Below are 15,927 nucleotides of genomic sequence, written 5' to 3' on the forward strand. Positions count from 1 at the left end.
GAGGCGGTGTGAGAAGGAGAGTTTTGCAAACTGAAGCGCTATACTGTAACTGTTGGGAGTGGGCGGGGGGTCATCAGGGAAGTGAAGCAGGTGACCGTGATTAGGCTTCGACGGCCTCTTCTCGTCCTTAGCTTTCTTGAGCCGAGGCCATTATATTCGCCGATGCAGGTGTACTTCGCTGCCTTGGTCTAGTCAACTGAAACCAAGTCCCAAACTCACCTCTCCGGACTGCCCGAAAGCCACAGACCTCCCATTTCCCCAGCCCGCTGGCGCGGAGCTTAACGCTCCCGCCCTCACCCGAAGGACTACGGCCTGCGCAGGCGCAACTCCTAGTCCCCGTCCCTACGCCGCGCCACGCTCCCCCTGCGAGAGCAGAGGGAGGCTGTCCTCGCGCGTCGCGTATTTTGGCTGGCGACTGCGTCGCGCAGTCTGACGCGCCTATTGCGTCACTTCCGCCCCCTCCCGGGAGGAGGCGCTGGGCCGGTGGCAATCCCCCGGAGGGAACTGCACTAGTACGACGGAAGATGGCGACGAGCGGCGGCGAAGAGGCGGCGGCTGCGGCGCCGACGCCCGGGGCCCCGGCAACGGAGGCAGACACGACCCCGGGCTGGGAGGTGGCGGTGCGGCCCCTGCTATCCGCGTCCTATTCCGCCTTCGAGATGAAGGAGTTGCCGCAGCTGGTGGCCTCAGTCATCGAGAGGTACCGGGCGGCGTCCCCGGTGGGGCGGGAACCGGGAGGGGGAGGGGAGGTCGTGCCAGAGGATCTGGACCCTCTGCCCGGCTACCTCCTGAGGCTCTGAGACCGCGGCCCTGGCCCCGGCTTCGGGGCTCCCCGGCCCTGGGAGAGGAAAGCTTGTCTGGTGTTCTTCCGCCAACCCGCGTAAATCCTGTGCCTCAATTTCCCTCGCGAGCAAAACTTTTGAGGACGCCCTCTCGGGAGGGCGTGGCCGGGCTGGTTTCGGAGTGATTTTGAGATGCATCGACCTCGTAGGGGAATGTTCCCAGGGCTGCCCCCTATGTTAAGGTCAAAGAGCTGATGAGTTTGCATTTCTCGTCAGCGCTCTTCCCCCTAGCCTGGGCCGTAGCGGAGCCCGGGGTTTAAATTGAAGATCTACCACATAATTTAATAACTGTCTCCCTGGTGCTGTAATTACTTGGGGGCACGTGCTGTTTCTGTGACTGAAGCCACTAGTTATCATTGATGACTTTCTTTTCAGGTGACACTTACGGTATATTGCTACCGAAACGGTCTTTGATTAAAAACATTGCAGTGTTATTCTGAGAGGTCATTTTCCCACTGAAACCGTTTACTCGCCCTGTCTCAATAAAATATCTTTAGACTCTTAACAACGGGACTGTTTATTGGTTTGCTGTTACATGAATTTTTCTTTCTGAGATTCTTAGATTGTGAGAGTTGTGTACATAGAAGGCCAGTGATATCACAGTGCCTGCCTTTTCCTGTCTTACCTTCCTCAGAGCAGTCTTTCATTAGTTTAATGGTAGACCTACCTTTAAAGCTAGTCTCATTTTCATTTTTCTAGCCAAACCTGACTTCAGCAACTTTCTGCAATTGCTAACTGGGTCATTTTAGCTTCATGCCAACAAGAGTATACCTACATGTTATCCAGAAGGTTAGAAATTGCTATTTATTACTCAAGGGAGGCCCATGGTTTGATACATTGTCTATTATAGTGTTTGTTGTTAGGTTTGTGATACTATGGATGAGGTTTAAAAAAATAGAATAAGATAATGGTTTGGTTTGGTAAGTTCACAGTTAACTTTACAGATGGATTTTCCTATCTTATTATTAAGCCAAGAAGTTTCGGAAGATGTAAACAAATATCAAAGATACTGCTCTCAAATTATGTAGTCTCTTTATAACTGTTTTAAACATTTGGATTAGTGATATTTTTCCCGAATTACACTTGTCCTGTTACTTAGAATGGTCAGTGTTCCACTTTTTAGAACATTTGCTTTTATGTTTTTATGGACATGAGCTGAGTAGGTAATTAAGTCATTTGTTGACACCCTGGCCCATACATCCAGTATTATGGGCCCACGCCTTTTAAACTGTAATAGTTAAGCAACTCCCTCCAACCTGTAGAAGGAGCCAAAACCAAATATGTCAAGGTACGTTTGAATTTTGCCAAATAAGTGATAGTGGCCCCTCCTGCACTCTGTATAGCTAAGATAATCAAGGTTTGCCTGCGTTTATAGACACTAATAAGACCTCTTTTCATGGTTTGGAAAAGAAATCCAGACTGATGGCTGTTTAGTAACACATATTTTTATTGGAAGGCAAGATCCTTGAAGTCTCTGTTCTGGTTTTTGTGGCTCAGTCAACTTTGGAAAGCCTGTTATGTGTCCTCTTCAGGCTCTCTGAGAGCAATATGATCTGAAGGTTGTGCTTATTGTCTGAGAGGTCATTTTCCCACAGAAACAGTTTTTTTCTCTCTCTCCCTCCCTCCCTCTCTCAATAAAATATTTTCAGACTCTTGCAAATGGGACTGTTTATTGGTTTGCTGTTACATGGTTCTGTAATTTCCAGAAGAAATATCTGGCTTACAAGTTCTTTACAGTTAGAAAAACTAAACATATCAAGTGTTCAGTTTGGTGTAGAGCAGAGGTCAGCACATTTTTTCTGTAAAGGATCAGAGTAAATTTAACCTGCAGGCCATACGGTGTGTACACACTAGTCATTTCTGCCATTGTATGGCGAAAGCAGCCATACACATTACATAAATAAATGGGTGTGGCTGTGTTCCACAATCTTATTTATGGGCACAAATGTGAATTTCGTATGATACTTACATGTCACAAAATGTTCTTTTGATTTTTTTTCTTTCCAGCCATAAAAACACATGTAAAAACCATTCTTAAATATGGGCTGTACAGAGATAGGTGACTGGCTGGATTTGACCTGCAGGCCAACCCCTGGTTTAGAGCACAAAAATTAATACCCTGCTATCAATATTCTGTTTCTCAAAAGTTTTATTTGCTTTTCCAAAAAAAAAAAAAGGTGTCAGAATTGTGGAATTATTTCTTGAACATCAAGTTATGGCCACTGAGTATAGAACCAGGTCAGAGCCAGCACTGTACAGATGCTGTGGCGCGCTTCGCTTTGCAGGTAATCAAAGGTTTAGGTGCCTAGGCTGCTACGTTACCTCTGTGGTTGCCTCTCCCAGACAGTCCCGTGTTTCTTTCTGTGGTTATGCCTTCCATGTTTTTCTTCTTTCCCTCCAGGGACCTTCTATTTTTCTGTTGCAGTCTGCTACTCTCTGCTTCCCTTTTTTTTTTTTTCCTTTTTGATGTTCTGGCTCCATCATGTCAGCTCTTACTTCCTATCCGGTGCCCTGCTCATCCATTGAATTCCTCCCTTTTTTTGACCTTTGGGGACGATGACACATGCCCTGAGAGACTCCTCCGCCATTTTACTTTCTGCCTCTATTCTTTCATACTTTTATAGTTGGAATTGACCTTTGGGTTTGAAGAAAAGGTAGAAGAAATAATTCCTAGATCCAGACCCTGTTTTTTTTTTTGGCTGCACCACAAGGCTTGCAGGATCTTAGTTCCCCAACCAGGGATTGAACCCGGGCTCTTGGCAGAGTACTAACCACTGGACTGCCGGGAATTCCCTGGACCCTGTTTGTTAAGTTTGACTTTGTAACCAAACTGAAACAAAGGAGGGAGTAGCATGGATAAATTGGGAAGCATACTCTCAAAAGTGTCATTAGATTTTTTTTTTTTGTCTGTACGCGGGCCTCTCACTGTTGTGGCCTCTTCCGTTGCGGAGTACAGGCTCCGGACGCGCAGGCTCAGCGGCCACGGCTCACGGGCCCAGCCGCTCCGCGGCATGTGGGATCTTCCTGGACCGGGGCACGAGCCCGCGTCCCCTGCATCGGCAGGCGGACTCCCAACCACTGCGCCACCAGGGAAGCCCCTGTCATTAGATTTTTAAAGGAGAAAGATATCCGAGTTTACTTAAAGGGGACTTCATCTTCATTTCTACTGCTTATTGATAGCGTGTCTTTTAGCAGTAAAGATTGAAAATCTTTTAAACACCATTACTTTTCTAGACCAGAAATGAAGCTAGAACTAGCTTAACGGAGCACATGCCATACGTGGGCTTAATTGCTTAAAGTTGTAATTGCTGAATGTAGCCTTATATACTACCCAATACAGAATTCCTTTTTTTTTTTTTAAATATTTATTTATTTGGTTGTGCCGGGTCTTAGTTGTGGCACGGTGCACCGGATCTTTTTAGTTGCCACATGCAGGATCTAGTTCCCCGACCAGGGATCTAACCCGGGCCCCCTGCATTGGGAGCGCAGAGTCTTACCACTGGACCACCGGAGAAGTCCCCAGAATTCCTTTCTTAACTCTGTGCAGGATAAGTTGGTGAGAATGGTTCTCATTGAATAATTTGACTGAGTCTTTGTAGATTAAAAAAAAAGAAAAAAAGCCCTTTTCCCCTGAGCCAGTCCTTCCTAGGCTGTCCAGCCTTTCTTAGTGATAAGCCTCCTTGAGTCCCTGCCTCCCAGCTATTTGATAAAATTTAGGCTGAGGAGGCCTACTTGGGAAGGCAGAAGCTGTTACAAGCTGTTACAACATCCCCACTAGATAATGCAGTCATTTTCTAAAAATCTCTTAAAGGGAGAAAGGGGTGCACTTGTGCCATCATCAGCCGAGTTCGTGACTGACCGACAGAAAGAAAGCCAGCCACCAAATGATAAGGGTATATAGTTAGTTGTGAGATGAGGTAATGTTTCCCTGTCTCAGTATTACATCCCCTGCAGGTTTGTGGAGAGTGTGAGGGATGTATGTGAAAACTTGCAGTTCTTTGGTTAACATGTATTAAGTACTCTGTGACACACAGCAGATGGTCAATAAACATATTTTTTAAATGAATATAACTCATTAATGTATTCGTTATGCTTGTTTCATGATTCTAAGTATCTTGAAACAAGCATAATAGATTCTATACTTGGGAGTTTATGATTCTGTTGAGGGGAAAGGGCTTTGTGGAGTTTCCACAGTTTACAACAAAGATATAAATAGTAATCTAAGAGGGAGAAGGAAGGTAAATCCTTAGTCTTTTATTTTGCTACATCTGATTTTTCACCTCTTCCTAGAAAAACCCAGATATTTCCAGACCCTGGCCAGTTCTTTTTTACTTGCATGTCAAATTGGACTTCTCTGACCAAATTGGACTTCTGCTTAGCTGCTGTTTCCCTTTATGCTCTGCATTGCATTTATTTTGTATGGAATAAAACCACTTCAGATTCCTTGTCTTTTCAGCAGTGTTTGAGGCTCTGTGATACTTTCGTTGCAGTTTGTTAGGCGAAGCAGACGTTTAAGGAAAATAGCTTGACTGCCTAGAGGAGAGATATTTTTACCTGGAAATCTCCTTATTTTTCTTCCTGTCATATTTGCCTTCAATTTCTGCATTCTTCCCCTTCCTACCAAACGTCTTGCCCTTTCTTCCATTTTTCCATTTCTTTGCCTCCTTTGGTGACTGGGTGTCCGTCAGGTTCTTGGGAAATGAGGGTGGGGTAAGGGATTGTGGCGGCACATCTTCATCAGGGTACTCAAACACAGTTGTTTCTTTAGAATCAAGAGATAACAACATTGTCCTTTGGGCCACATGTCCACCTGCCTACTCTCCCCTTCAAGTCTCTCTCTCTTTTTTTTTTTTTTAAAGAAGGCACTCCGATATATTTTCTTTTTCTTATTTTGGCCGCAACGTGCGGCATGCAGGATCCCAGTTCCCCAACCAGGGATCACCCTCGCCCCCTGCATTGGAAGGGTGGAGTCTTAACCACTGGACCACCAGGGAAGTGCCCCACCTTTAAGTCTTTTTAAAAGTAATTTCCCTAGGTTTATCCTTACTTGTCCTAAGCAAATCGTAAGTTGAGCCTCAAGACTGCTCCATTTTTTTTTATTGCCAATGTCCATCTTTCCCCAAAGTGTATTCTTTGTTCTTGATTGGAATAAGGCAGTTGTGTATTTCTAGGGCAGGAAGTAGGGTTTGTTAAATCATAATAGGGCAGCATTGAACCAGGTAATTAAATATGTTTACTCCTATATTTTGGATATATTTTATTATCTGAATGGGAATGAAAGCAGCAGAATAAGTTCGTTCTTTGGATAGGCAGTCTTCCTCTTAGTTTTGGTAAACCTGTTCAGTTGAAAAACGTGGGGGTAAGCAGCTCTGAAACTTTGAAATAAAGCAGAGAAGGTAAATACTTAGTAAAATGGATCAAATTACAGGGTGGGGAAACCTTAGAACAATGAATGCATTAAGTGTAAGGATGGGAGTGAAGGAACAGCTGTTTGTAGGAGGTGGAAGCAGCGGGTTGGGGAGTTCTCTGCTGAATGTGATATGACCCTTACCTGTGTGATGGCCCCTGAAGCTCTGAGTGTTGCTTCATGTTTTAAGGTTTTTGTTTCCTTCTTTTTGTCCATCTGACAACTAGGGAGAAATGATCCTTGATGGGCAGGGAGGTTCTTGCACATCATAGGTGCTCCATAAATATTTTTTCTTGGTGAAGGAGATATTCTAAGATAAGGAACTGATCTTTGATAAACACCTGTTTATCCTTGATAAATCTCCAAATAGCAAAGTGTTTGCAGTGCCAGACTCTTAAGTGTTGTTTGAGGTGATTCATCACTCGCGATGGCACCTTCCACATGTTGAGCTTGTCTTTTTGGCTCCTGTGTTGATTCGGCAAGTGGATAGAGTCCTGACTCTGTTTACGTTTCCCTTCCTAGGCTGATAGTTCTTGCTGGAGAATTAACTTACTGAGGAAACTATTTAGCCACATTGCTCTCCTCTTTCCATTTAATAAGACATTTTAGTGTTTTCTTTGCCTTCTTGTTCCATGGGTTGCAATTAGCATCTGACTTGATAAAGAGAATGACATAAATGTATCCAGCTTTTAGATGTAGTTGGGCTCCAGATTTTCACTGAAGAGGCCATTTTCTCAGGTAAAGATAAGGGATGTGGTTAGTAATCACTTTGTTGTGATCTAGCTGTATGCTGTGGGTGTGGGGAGGGGGATGGAGGACTCTGGTACCTAAAGAATTTTGGATTTTATCACCCATCAGATAATTTCTTCCCTCGAGTTGTTGATTCTTTTTAAGTTACTGCATTATGGACTGGCCTTGTTTGGTCTTCAGAATGTGTTACTATAGTCTGTATTCCCACTAACAGTATTTTGAGTGACCTGCTTTACCACCTCCTTTGACCAGCTCATGGCATTATTAGCTTTGTCTTTGCCAGTCAGTAATACAGGAGAAGATGGTATCCTGTTGTGTTTTTACTTGTATTTCTTTAATTCTAAGTGAGTTTGAAAGTGTTTCCTGTTCATTAGCCCTTGTCACTTACTAAGCCTGATACCTTGAACAAGGTACTTAGTTTTAACTCTCTAAGCTTCACTTTCTCAACTTGGATGTAGGGATGATAACATTGCCTACCAAGTAGGATTGCTACAAGGATTAAGTCAGGTAATGCCTGTAAAGGGGTAGGGTATCTGGCATATAGTAAGCACTAAGTAAATGTTGGCTGAATTATTTTCTTTGCAGTGAATCAGAAATCCTGCACCACGAGAAGCAGTATGAGCCATTCTACTCATCTTTTGTTGCACTTTCCACACACTATATCACAACAGTTTGTAGCCTCAGTAAGTATTCTATTCTTGTCATTCCCTTTTAAGGGCTCATGAATAGGGAAGTTGTGTGTCCTCTTGTTACGGTGTCTGAACAAGTTGTTAATGAAGTCTGTATTTTAGTTGTAACCTGTTCATTCAAGAGCGGAGACAACTGTCAGTATGATAAGGCTCTGGAAGTTCCTTTACCGAGGCCAGCTACAAGGGATTTAAAAACTATTTGGTTTGGACATCTATTTCATAACCATTAAGTTAACCTTCCTTGCCTTTTTAATCAAAAGCATTTTATTGATTTTACACATGTAGTTATTAGTGTGCTAATTTTGGGGGGCAGGGTGGGTGGGATTGGGGGGTTAGGTGGATACTGACCTGGGGTTAGCAGCCACTAACCAAGGCTCTATTCCTTATTCGATTTTGGTGAGAAGTTAAATTCTCCTTTTGTGTTCTCTGGTGTGTGACTGGATTTCAACTTCAGTTCCCCATCTTTTAAACTTTTCTACCCCCAAACGTGACCAAGCCCTTACTTTCCACTACTTCTGAAATTTTGCATTTTCACTTGTTTTTCCAATCCTAACTCACATAGTTCTGAAGAATTTGAATTATTTTACTTAAATAGTTTGCTAAGCAAGCAAAGTGAAAGGAAGTTACAGGGTTGCTGAGTAATCTTTCGGTGTCTAGTGCTGTTTATTATAGGCATTGGCTACCACTGTAAGAATCACTTTTAGATTGGAGAAACTTTGAGTAGGAAGCCCGTTGCAAAAAGGGAAAGGAGAGGTAGTGTAGTCTACTGGGTAAGAGCATGAACTTTAGAGCCAGACTTCCTGGATTTAACTCCAGCTGCATGACTTTGGTCAAGTCATTTAACCTGTCTATGGTTTAATTTCCTTATCTGTTAAAAAAAAAAAAAAAAAAGAAGGGAAGGGGGTAACAATATTATCTACCCCACAGAATTGGTTTAGGGATTAAGTGGGTTAATATATTTGAAGTGCTTGGTACTTACTGTGATGTATTTCCTATTATAATTATCTTAATTTCTAGTAAATGTAAGATAAATTGATTAGAAGCAGTTGATGCTTATCAATGCCAAAATGCCTTTGTTTGCCTGTAGGGTTGTTGGTTCTGAATAATTATTCTCGTAGAACGATATTGGGAATGTTGGACATACGGAGCTCAATACTTATTTGGTTTATTGACTGTGAGGCTGAAGTGAGTTATAGCAGTCTGAAGTTAAGTAAAATTTATTCCTTTCTCAGTTCCCCGGAACCAACTTCAGTCTGTGGCAGCAGCCTGTAAAGTCCTGATTGAGTTTTCTCTCCTGCGTCTGGAGAATCCAGATGAGGCTTGTGCTGTGTCCCAGGTAAGAGTGATGGGCCCATTTCTGGCCCTTATTTTGTGGTAGGCTTGTGACTGACAAGTGGAATGATGGAGAAAGGATGGCATAGAGCAGGGGTTGGTAAACTTTTTCTGTAATAGGCCACATAGCAGATAATTTGCCAACCATCCAGTCCCCGTTGCAGCTGATCTCTGCCTTTTAAACTCTGGCTTTGTAGTGTGAAAGCAGCCACAGACAATACGTAAATGGATGAGCATAGCTGTGGTCCAGTCAACTTTATTTACAGAAATAGGCAGTGGGCTGAGCTGGGGCTGTGGTTTACCACCCCCTGGTGTAGAGGGCTGCAGAGGCTTTTTCAAGGATTGCAAAGATATGCCTGTGGGGGCCAGGCAAGTGACATAAAGTGAGTCAAGTATGCTAGTTGAGAAGGGTGCATGACCCAGCTATAAAGGGGCCAATCACTGTTTGGCTCCAGCTGACTGTTGCCCTACAGGAATGGCAGCAGAGTTGCTCTGTCTTGTAAATTATTGAGAGAGACAGGAAATCGGGATTTGTATGTTAAATCTTCCATGTTTTAAAAAGTTGGCCATAACTTCAAATTAAAACAACAACAACAACACTGAGAACAGTAAGACAAACCTGCAAGCACATATGGTCTGAGGACCATCAGGTTGTGATCTCTGCTTTACTGTTTTTCCTAATTTGCAGTTCTTGGTATGAACCTAAATTTGGCCCTTTGCCAGCTAAAAGTCCCTAAAGAATAGACTCTTCTAAAAGGCATATTTGAATTTTTTTTTTTTCCCAGAAACACTTGATTCTCCTCATCAAGGGCCTGTGCACTGGCTGTAGCCGATTAGACAGAACTGAAATTATCACATTTACAGCAATGATGAAATCGGCCAAGCTGCCACAAACAGTGAAGACACTGTCAGATGGTGAGTGTTCCTTCACCAGACTTGGTTTCTTGGCCAGTCCTCTGGCCAGCTATTTCCTCTTTTGCCTTCTAGTGGCACTCCCCTCATCCCTCTCTTGCTTTTATATTTTGTAGTGGAAGATCAGAAAGAGCTGGCTGCACCAGTAAGCCCAGAGCTGAAGCAGAAGGAGGTCCAGATGAATTTTTTGAACCAGCTGACGTCAGTTTTTAACCCTAGAACTGTAGCATCATCACCCGTAGGTCCACAGACTCCGGTGAGTTACTTCAGCCAAATGGCCTCATCCTGTGGGGTTTGTTAAGATGATAATACTAGGAAAAATAGCTAACAAATGTATTTTACATTTGTGATATAAAATGATGTACCTGCCTTTGGTACAAAGCTGAAGAATACAAACCAAAAATAAGTAACACCCCAATTCCTTCTGTTCACAGTTATTACTATTTTGAGGGCCATTTTCCCAACATTTCTCAATGCAAGTAGACAAAGAGCATGTACTCCTTTCTGTAAAAGGCATCACTCTATACTACTTACAGAATATATATATTTTAAAGCTATATATTTTCCCCCTCCTCTTGGAAAAATGACTTGTATTTTCCCCAGCGTTAGAGAGGACTTTCCGCCTCATTAACTGGGGGGTCTGAAGAGTATCTGCGGAGCAGCTGTTTAGTTTGGATGGTTGGTTCTATTCTGAACTTGAGAACAGCAGTCAACAGATGATAGTATCTTGATGGGCCTTTCACATCCTTTGATCCTCTTCAGGCGGAAGGAGAAAATGATGAGCAGTCATCTACAGATCAAGCCTCTGCTATCAAAACCAAGAATGTGTTCATAGCTCAGAATGTGGCTAGTCTTCAGGAGCTTGGTGAGACTCTTAATTATCATCAGAAAGGTGGTTTCTCTGCTTTCAGAAATTCCTTAAGTGGAAGAAAATCAAGCAGCAGAGGCCTGTTTGTAAGGTTGAGCTTTTTCATTAATTCAGGTGGCTCAGAGAAGCTACTGCGTGTGTGTTTAAACCTGCCCTATTTCCTACGCTACATCAATCGGTTTCAAGATGCAGTGTTGGCCAATTCCTTCTTCATCATGCCTGCAACAGTAGCAGATGCCACTGCTGTTCGTAATGGGTAAGGTGCCCCAGGGTGCATATGCTTTGCGTTTTAATGCTGCTCTCAAGAGAGAAACTGGTTAGTTTTTATGACATGCTGACTTTCTTTAACTATCAGATTATAGAAGCAAGTGACTCAAAGAGACACTTTTGTTAATCTTCTCTTATATTCCAGTTTTCATTCACTGGTGATTGATGTAACCATGGCATTGGATACCCTTTCTCTACCTGTGTTGGAACCTCTCAATCCTTCTCGTCTGCAAGATGTGACAGTCCTCAGCCTAAGTTGTTTGTATGCAGGTGAGAAGTTGTTATATCTGATCTCATTTTCTCAGCCAAGGACAGTTACACTTTCTGGAAACCATGAGATCCTTCTGAGTACTCTCTCCCCCTTTACTTAGACCCTTCCCCCAAGGATCATCTAAATATCTCATCTAGATGAAATGAGGTCTCAATAGGAATCTTGTAAATTTGCTTATTGTTCAACTGCTGCCATTGTGTTATGTGGATATTTGGTTTCATAGTGTGTGTACGTGTTAAGTGTCTGCTGTTTGAAAGCAAAATTCCAAGTGCTTTTGGGATATTGAGATGAGCAGTATGTAATCCCTGCCCTCAAGGAGCCTATACTCGAGCAATGGAAGATAGATAGGACCACAGAGTGTAATATAAAACAGGAGATGATAAAGGTGATAAGAGAAGTATAGAATATTATGGGCACACAGAGAAGGGAGAATTGAGTCTTGCTATGGGAGCAGATTTGAGGAAGGATTCATAGAACAGGTGGTATCTGATTATATTGATAAATGCAACAACTGTTATTTTTCATGCTGCGGCAAAATCCCCTCCCTTCCTGTTGATTATGCTGCCTTGGAAGTGGGGCCTGATAACTGGTGTTTACTCTCTTTTAAGTTATTGTTACAGTGGCTTTTTAACCCAAATCACTGATCCTTGGTTTTAAATACCATAGTCCTGGTATATCTTGGGAGACATAACAATTTTCGACGTTTACTGGGTTCTGTGAGTGAGGATATGAACAGTCTTAGAAACCTGACCTTGGGAGCACCAAGAAATTGCTGAGGTTAATCATCTCCCTACATTCTTTGAATGGCTTTATTATAAACATCTGTGTGTAAACAGGAATATAAAGATAAACGTACTTTCAATTGGGGAAGGCAGTATTCACAAAGGAGTTCTGTTGATGTATCTTGCAGGGCAGGTTGGATTTCAGTTTGGCTATCCCTAGGCAGAGGCAAAAGCAGGACCAAGAGTATCCTGGAATTTGGGGGAACATTGTGTGTGTGTGTGTGTGTGTGTGTGTGTGTGTGTGTGTGTGTGTGTGTGTGTGTGTGTGATTAGTGGGTGTTGGACAGCTGGAAAGAAAGTACAGCCCAATCACAGAGGGCTTAGAAATGCAGTCTAAGTCATTTGGACCATATCCTGTAGACAGTAGAGACCATTAAAGATTTTGAAGTGTGCTATGATCTGAGCTATACTTTAGGAGCACATTGAAACAGTAGTACCAGCTGGAAGATCTGCTAGGAGGAATTTGTGGTCATTTGGGCAAGACAGGTGAAGGGCCTGAGCGAGAGCAGCAGCAGTGGGAATGGAAAGCTAAGGCAGCGTGTGAGCAGGCGCTCTCTCCAAGCCCATTTCCAGTGTTTATTCCTAGTTCTCTATCTTTGATTTTTGCATTTTTAAATTTGCGGTTTATTAATTTCAATTTTCAGGGAATTTCTTGAATATCACATGGATCTCAGTGTACTTAGTTGATCAGGATTAAAGAGTCCTTAAAAATTCTTAGTTGTGGGCTTACCTGGTGGCGCAGTGGTTGAGAGTCTGCCTGCCGATGCCGGGGACGCGGGTTCATGCCCCGGTCCAGGAAGATCCCACATGCCGCGGAGCGGCTGAGCCTGCATGTCCGGAGCCTGTGCTCCGCAACGGGAGAGGCCACAACAGTGAGAGGCCCGCGTAACGCAAAAAAAAAAAAAATTCCTAGTTGTTAAGGGACTTCCCTGGCGGTCCAGCGGTTAGGACTCTGCACTCTCACTGCTGAGGGCGCCTGTTCAATCCCTGGTCGGGGATCCCGCCTAAAAATTCTTAGTTGTTTAAAGAGCCCAGATGTGGTTTGTTTTTGAAAGTTGGTCACTTGGAATTTGATTTAAAGAAAGGAATTGGGCCTTGATGTCTTTGAGAAATACTAAGTGTGGGATTGTTTTTTTTCCATCATCTTAAAAATTTTAAAAATATTTTAAAATTAATAATTTCATTTTTAAAGCAGTTTTAAGTTTGCAGAAAAATTGAGCAGTTTGTACGGAGTTCCCATATACTCTCTCTCCGTTATATACAGTTTCCCTTCTTGTTAACAATTGCATTAATAGGATACATTTGTTGTAATTGATGAACTAATATTGATACATTATTATTAACTGAAGTCCATAGTTTACTATGTTAGGGTTCCTTTTTTGTGTTGTACAGTTCTCTGGGTTTTGACAAATGCATAATGTCATGTAACCATCATCGTTGTGTCATAAGAATATTTTCACTGCCCTCCAAATTCCCTGTGTTCCAACTAGTGGTCCTTCTCCCGTACCCTTAACGCCAGTCCCTAGAATCCACTGATCTTTTACTGTCTCCACAGTTATCTTTTCCAGAATGTCATAGTTAGAATCAACTATGTAGTATGTAGCCTTTTCAGACAGGCTTCTTTTGCTTGCAGGGGGCGGGGGGTTTCAGGACCCCCCCTGGATACGAAAATCCACAGATGCTCGAAGTCCCTTGTATAAAATGGTGTAGTACAGTCAGCCTCAGCATCTGCAGATTCGGCATCCACCGATTCCACTAGCTGCATCTCCATATGCGGAACTGGGGATGTGGAGGGCCAGCTGCATGCATTTAAGGGTCCTCTATGTCTTTTTGTGGCTTGGAAGCTCATCTCTTTATTGATGAGTAATATTCCTTGTATCGATATACCACAGCTTGTTCATTGATTCACCTATCAAAGGACATCTTGATTGCTTCCATTTGTTGGCAGTTATGACTAAAGCTACAATAAATATTTGTGTACAGGTTTTTGTGTGGATGGAAGTTTTCAGCTCATTTGGGTAAATACCTAGGAGTGCGATTGTTGGATTGTATGGTAACACTGTGTTTAGTCTTGCCCTTACGGAATTTACTTTCAGTAATCAAATCATGGAATTGCTTGTAGGTGGGCTGTGTTTTTGTGTGTCACTTTCTTGGCAAGTGTGTATCTCTTTTTCAGGTGTGAGCGTGGCAACTTGCATGGCCATCCTTCACGTGGGTAGTGCCCAGCAAGTGCGGACAGGGTCCACGAGCTCCAAAGAAGACGACTATGAGAGTGACGCAGCTACAATTGTCCAAAAATGTGTAAGCTACGCCTCTGGGGACACGGAACCTTGATTATTCAAATGAGGGAATATGGCCAGTTCCGCTTTCTTTCTTTTTAGAGGGAAGGATGTGGAGTGCTCTCCATACCCCTTCCCCTTGGGTAGTAGGTCTAAGAGGTAGGCCTTTAGCTTGTTTATTTGGCAGATTGGTTGGCTCTGCAGGAAACACTGCAACTTTGTGGTGGCAGTGGACTTTGTGAAAGATGAGTCATTCAATCAGCAATTATATATAAGGGCTTACTGTACTGTGTCAGTGTACTTGCAGTGGAGGCATATGATAGACACAAGACAGTTTCAGATAGTGATAAGTGGATTGGATGAACAAATGTGATAGAAAGTGATCTGATGTGGTGCTGGGTGTGTTGCTTTAGATTGGGTGGAGGGGTCGCCTCTGAGAAGGTGACGTCAGCTGAATGAAAAGATGGAGTCAACATCTTATGAAGGTCAAGGAAAGTATGATGGAATTCTGTCATTGGAAGTGGCTTGAGGATATTGGTGTCTTCAAGCTAAATTGCTTTGGGTAGGATTTAGCATTTGTAATGAACTGTGTCACCTTGCTCAGATTTTTGTGTATGTTTGATATTGGACAGCTTGAAATCTATGACATGATTGGACAAGCAATCAGCAGTTCCCGCCGGGCTGGTGGTGAGGTAAGAAGTCTCTGCTATATTCCTATCTTATATCTAGTCTGTAAGGTATGTAGCCTGTAAGATCTCTGTTCATATATATTTTTTGTGCCTTTTTCAATAGCACTATCAGAACTTCCAATTGCTGGGTGCCTGGTGTTTGTTAAACAGCCTTTTCCTCATATTGAACCTCAGTCCTACTGCCTTGGCTGATAAGGGGAAAGAGAAAGATCCGCTGGCTGCTCTCCGGGTCAGAGACATCCTTTCTCGTACAAAGGAGGGAGTGGGCTCTCCAAAGCTGGGGCCTGGAAAAGGGTATGTGTCCCCTTGACTGCTGCTCAGGTTTTGTTTTCCTGCCATTTTATATTGATGGGGAGCTAGTGTTAACTCCTCTCATCTCCACAGCAACAGAAAAATTTGCCTCCATCCAATTGAATGTAACTACCAAGAGGATGATCATAGTTTACTATCTCTACATCATAGCTGTATGATTTTGGGTAAATCACTCATTCTCTCCAATCTTGTTTCTTTCTCTATAAGAGGGAGAAAACATCTGTGTAATACGTATTTTAGGACTTCTGTGAGGTTCAAATCAGAAAAAAAATGCTTCTATTTTGTAAAATGGGCTTGTTTGACTCGGGGTTGGTTACTCACTTGTGTGTTTAACCTGTAAAGTGAGGATTCTGTCAGGTCCTCCTGGCTTGCTTCCTGAAACATTTACTACTGTTTTGATGAAGTCTGGACAGAAACCCTTGCTTGCCAGGAAAGAAGTTAGAGATGTGACTTCTGTGTTGTTCAAGGTTTTATTTTCTAAGGCTAGGCATTTTTTCTTTTTTTTTTTTTTTTTTTTTTGGGTTTCC

General features: G+C 42.9%; 1 protein-coding gene across 4 annotated transcripts in view; it reads left to right on the plus strand.

The window, feature by feature from the left end:
* The first annotated feature begins 485 nt into the window (after positions 1–485).
* UBR4 (ubiquitin protein ligase E3 component n-recognin 4) overlaps positions 486–15,927 on the plus strand; it is a 127,492-nt gene continuing 112,050 nt past the window's right edge. For 3 of the 4 annotated variants that reach the window (XM_024749780.1, XM_024749781.1, XM_024749782.1), the window contains exons 1-11: positions 525–700; positions 7,585–7,682; positions 8,921–9,024; positions 9,806–9,935; positions 10,049–10,188; positions 10,695–10,797; positions 10,915–11,056; positions 11,213–11,337; positions 14,297–14,421; positions 15,032–15,091; positions 15,192–15,382. In XM_024749780.1, coding sequence (XP_024605548.1) covers positions 525–700; positions 7,585–7,682; positions 8,921–9,024; positions 9,806–9,935; positions 10,049–10,188; positions 10,695–10,797; positions 10,915–11,056; positions 11,213–11,337; positions 14,297–14,421; positions 15,032–15,091; positions 15,192–15,382 — 1,394 coding nt within the window. Of the gene's footprint in view, positions 701–7,584; positions 7,683–8,920; positions 9,025–9,805; positions 9,936–10,048; positions 10,189–10,694; positions 10,798–10,914; positions 11,057–11,212; positions 11,338–14,296; positions 14,422–15,031; positions 15,092–15,191; positions 15,383–15,927 lie in introns of all 4 variants that reach the window. The other variant, XM_024749779.1, reaches the window with a different exon arrangement.

The sequence above is a fragment of the Neophocaena asiaeorientalis genome, unplaced genomic scaffold (assembly GCF_003031525.2).
Source record: "Neophocaena asiaeorientalis asiaeorientalis breed wild unplaced genomic scaffold, Neophocaena_asiaeorientalis_V1.1 scaffold275, whole genome shotgun sequence".
Lineage (NCBI taxonomy): Eukaryota > Metazoa > Chordata > Mammalia > Artiodactyla > Phocoenidae > Neophocaena > Neophocaena asiaeorientalis.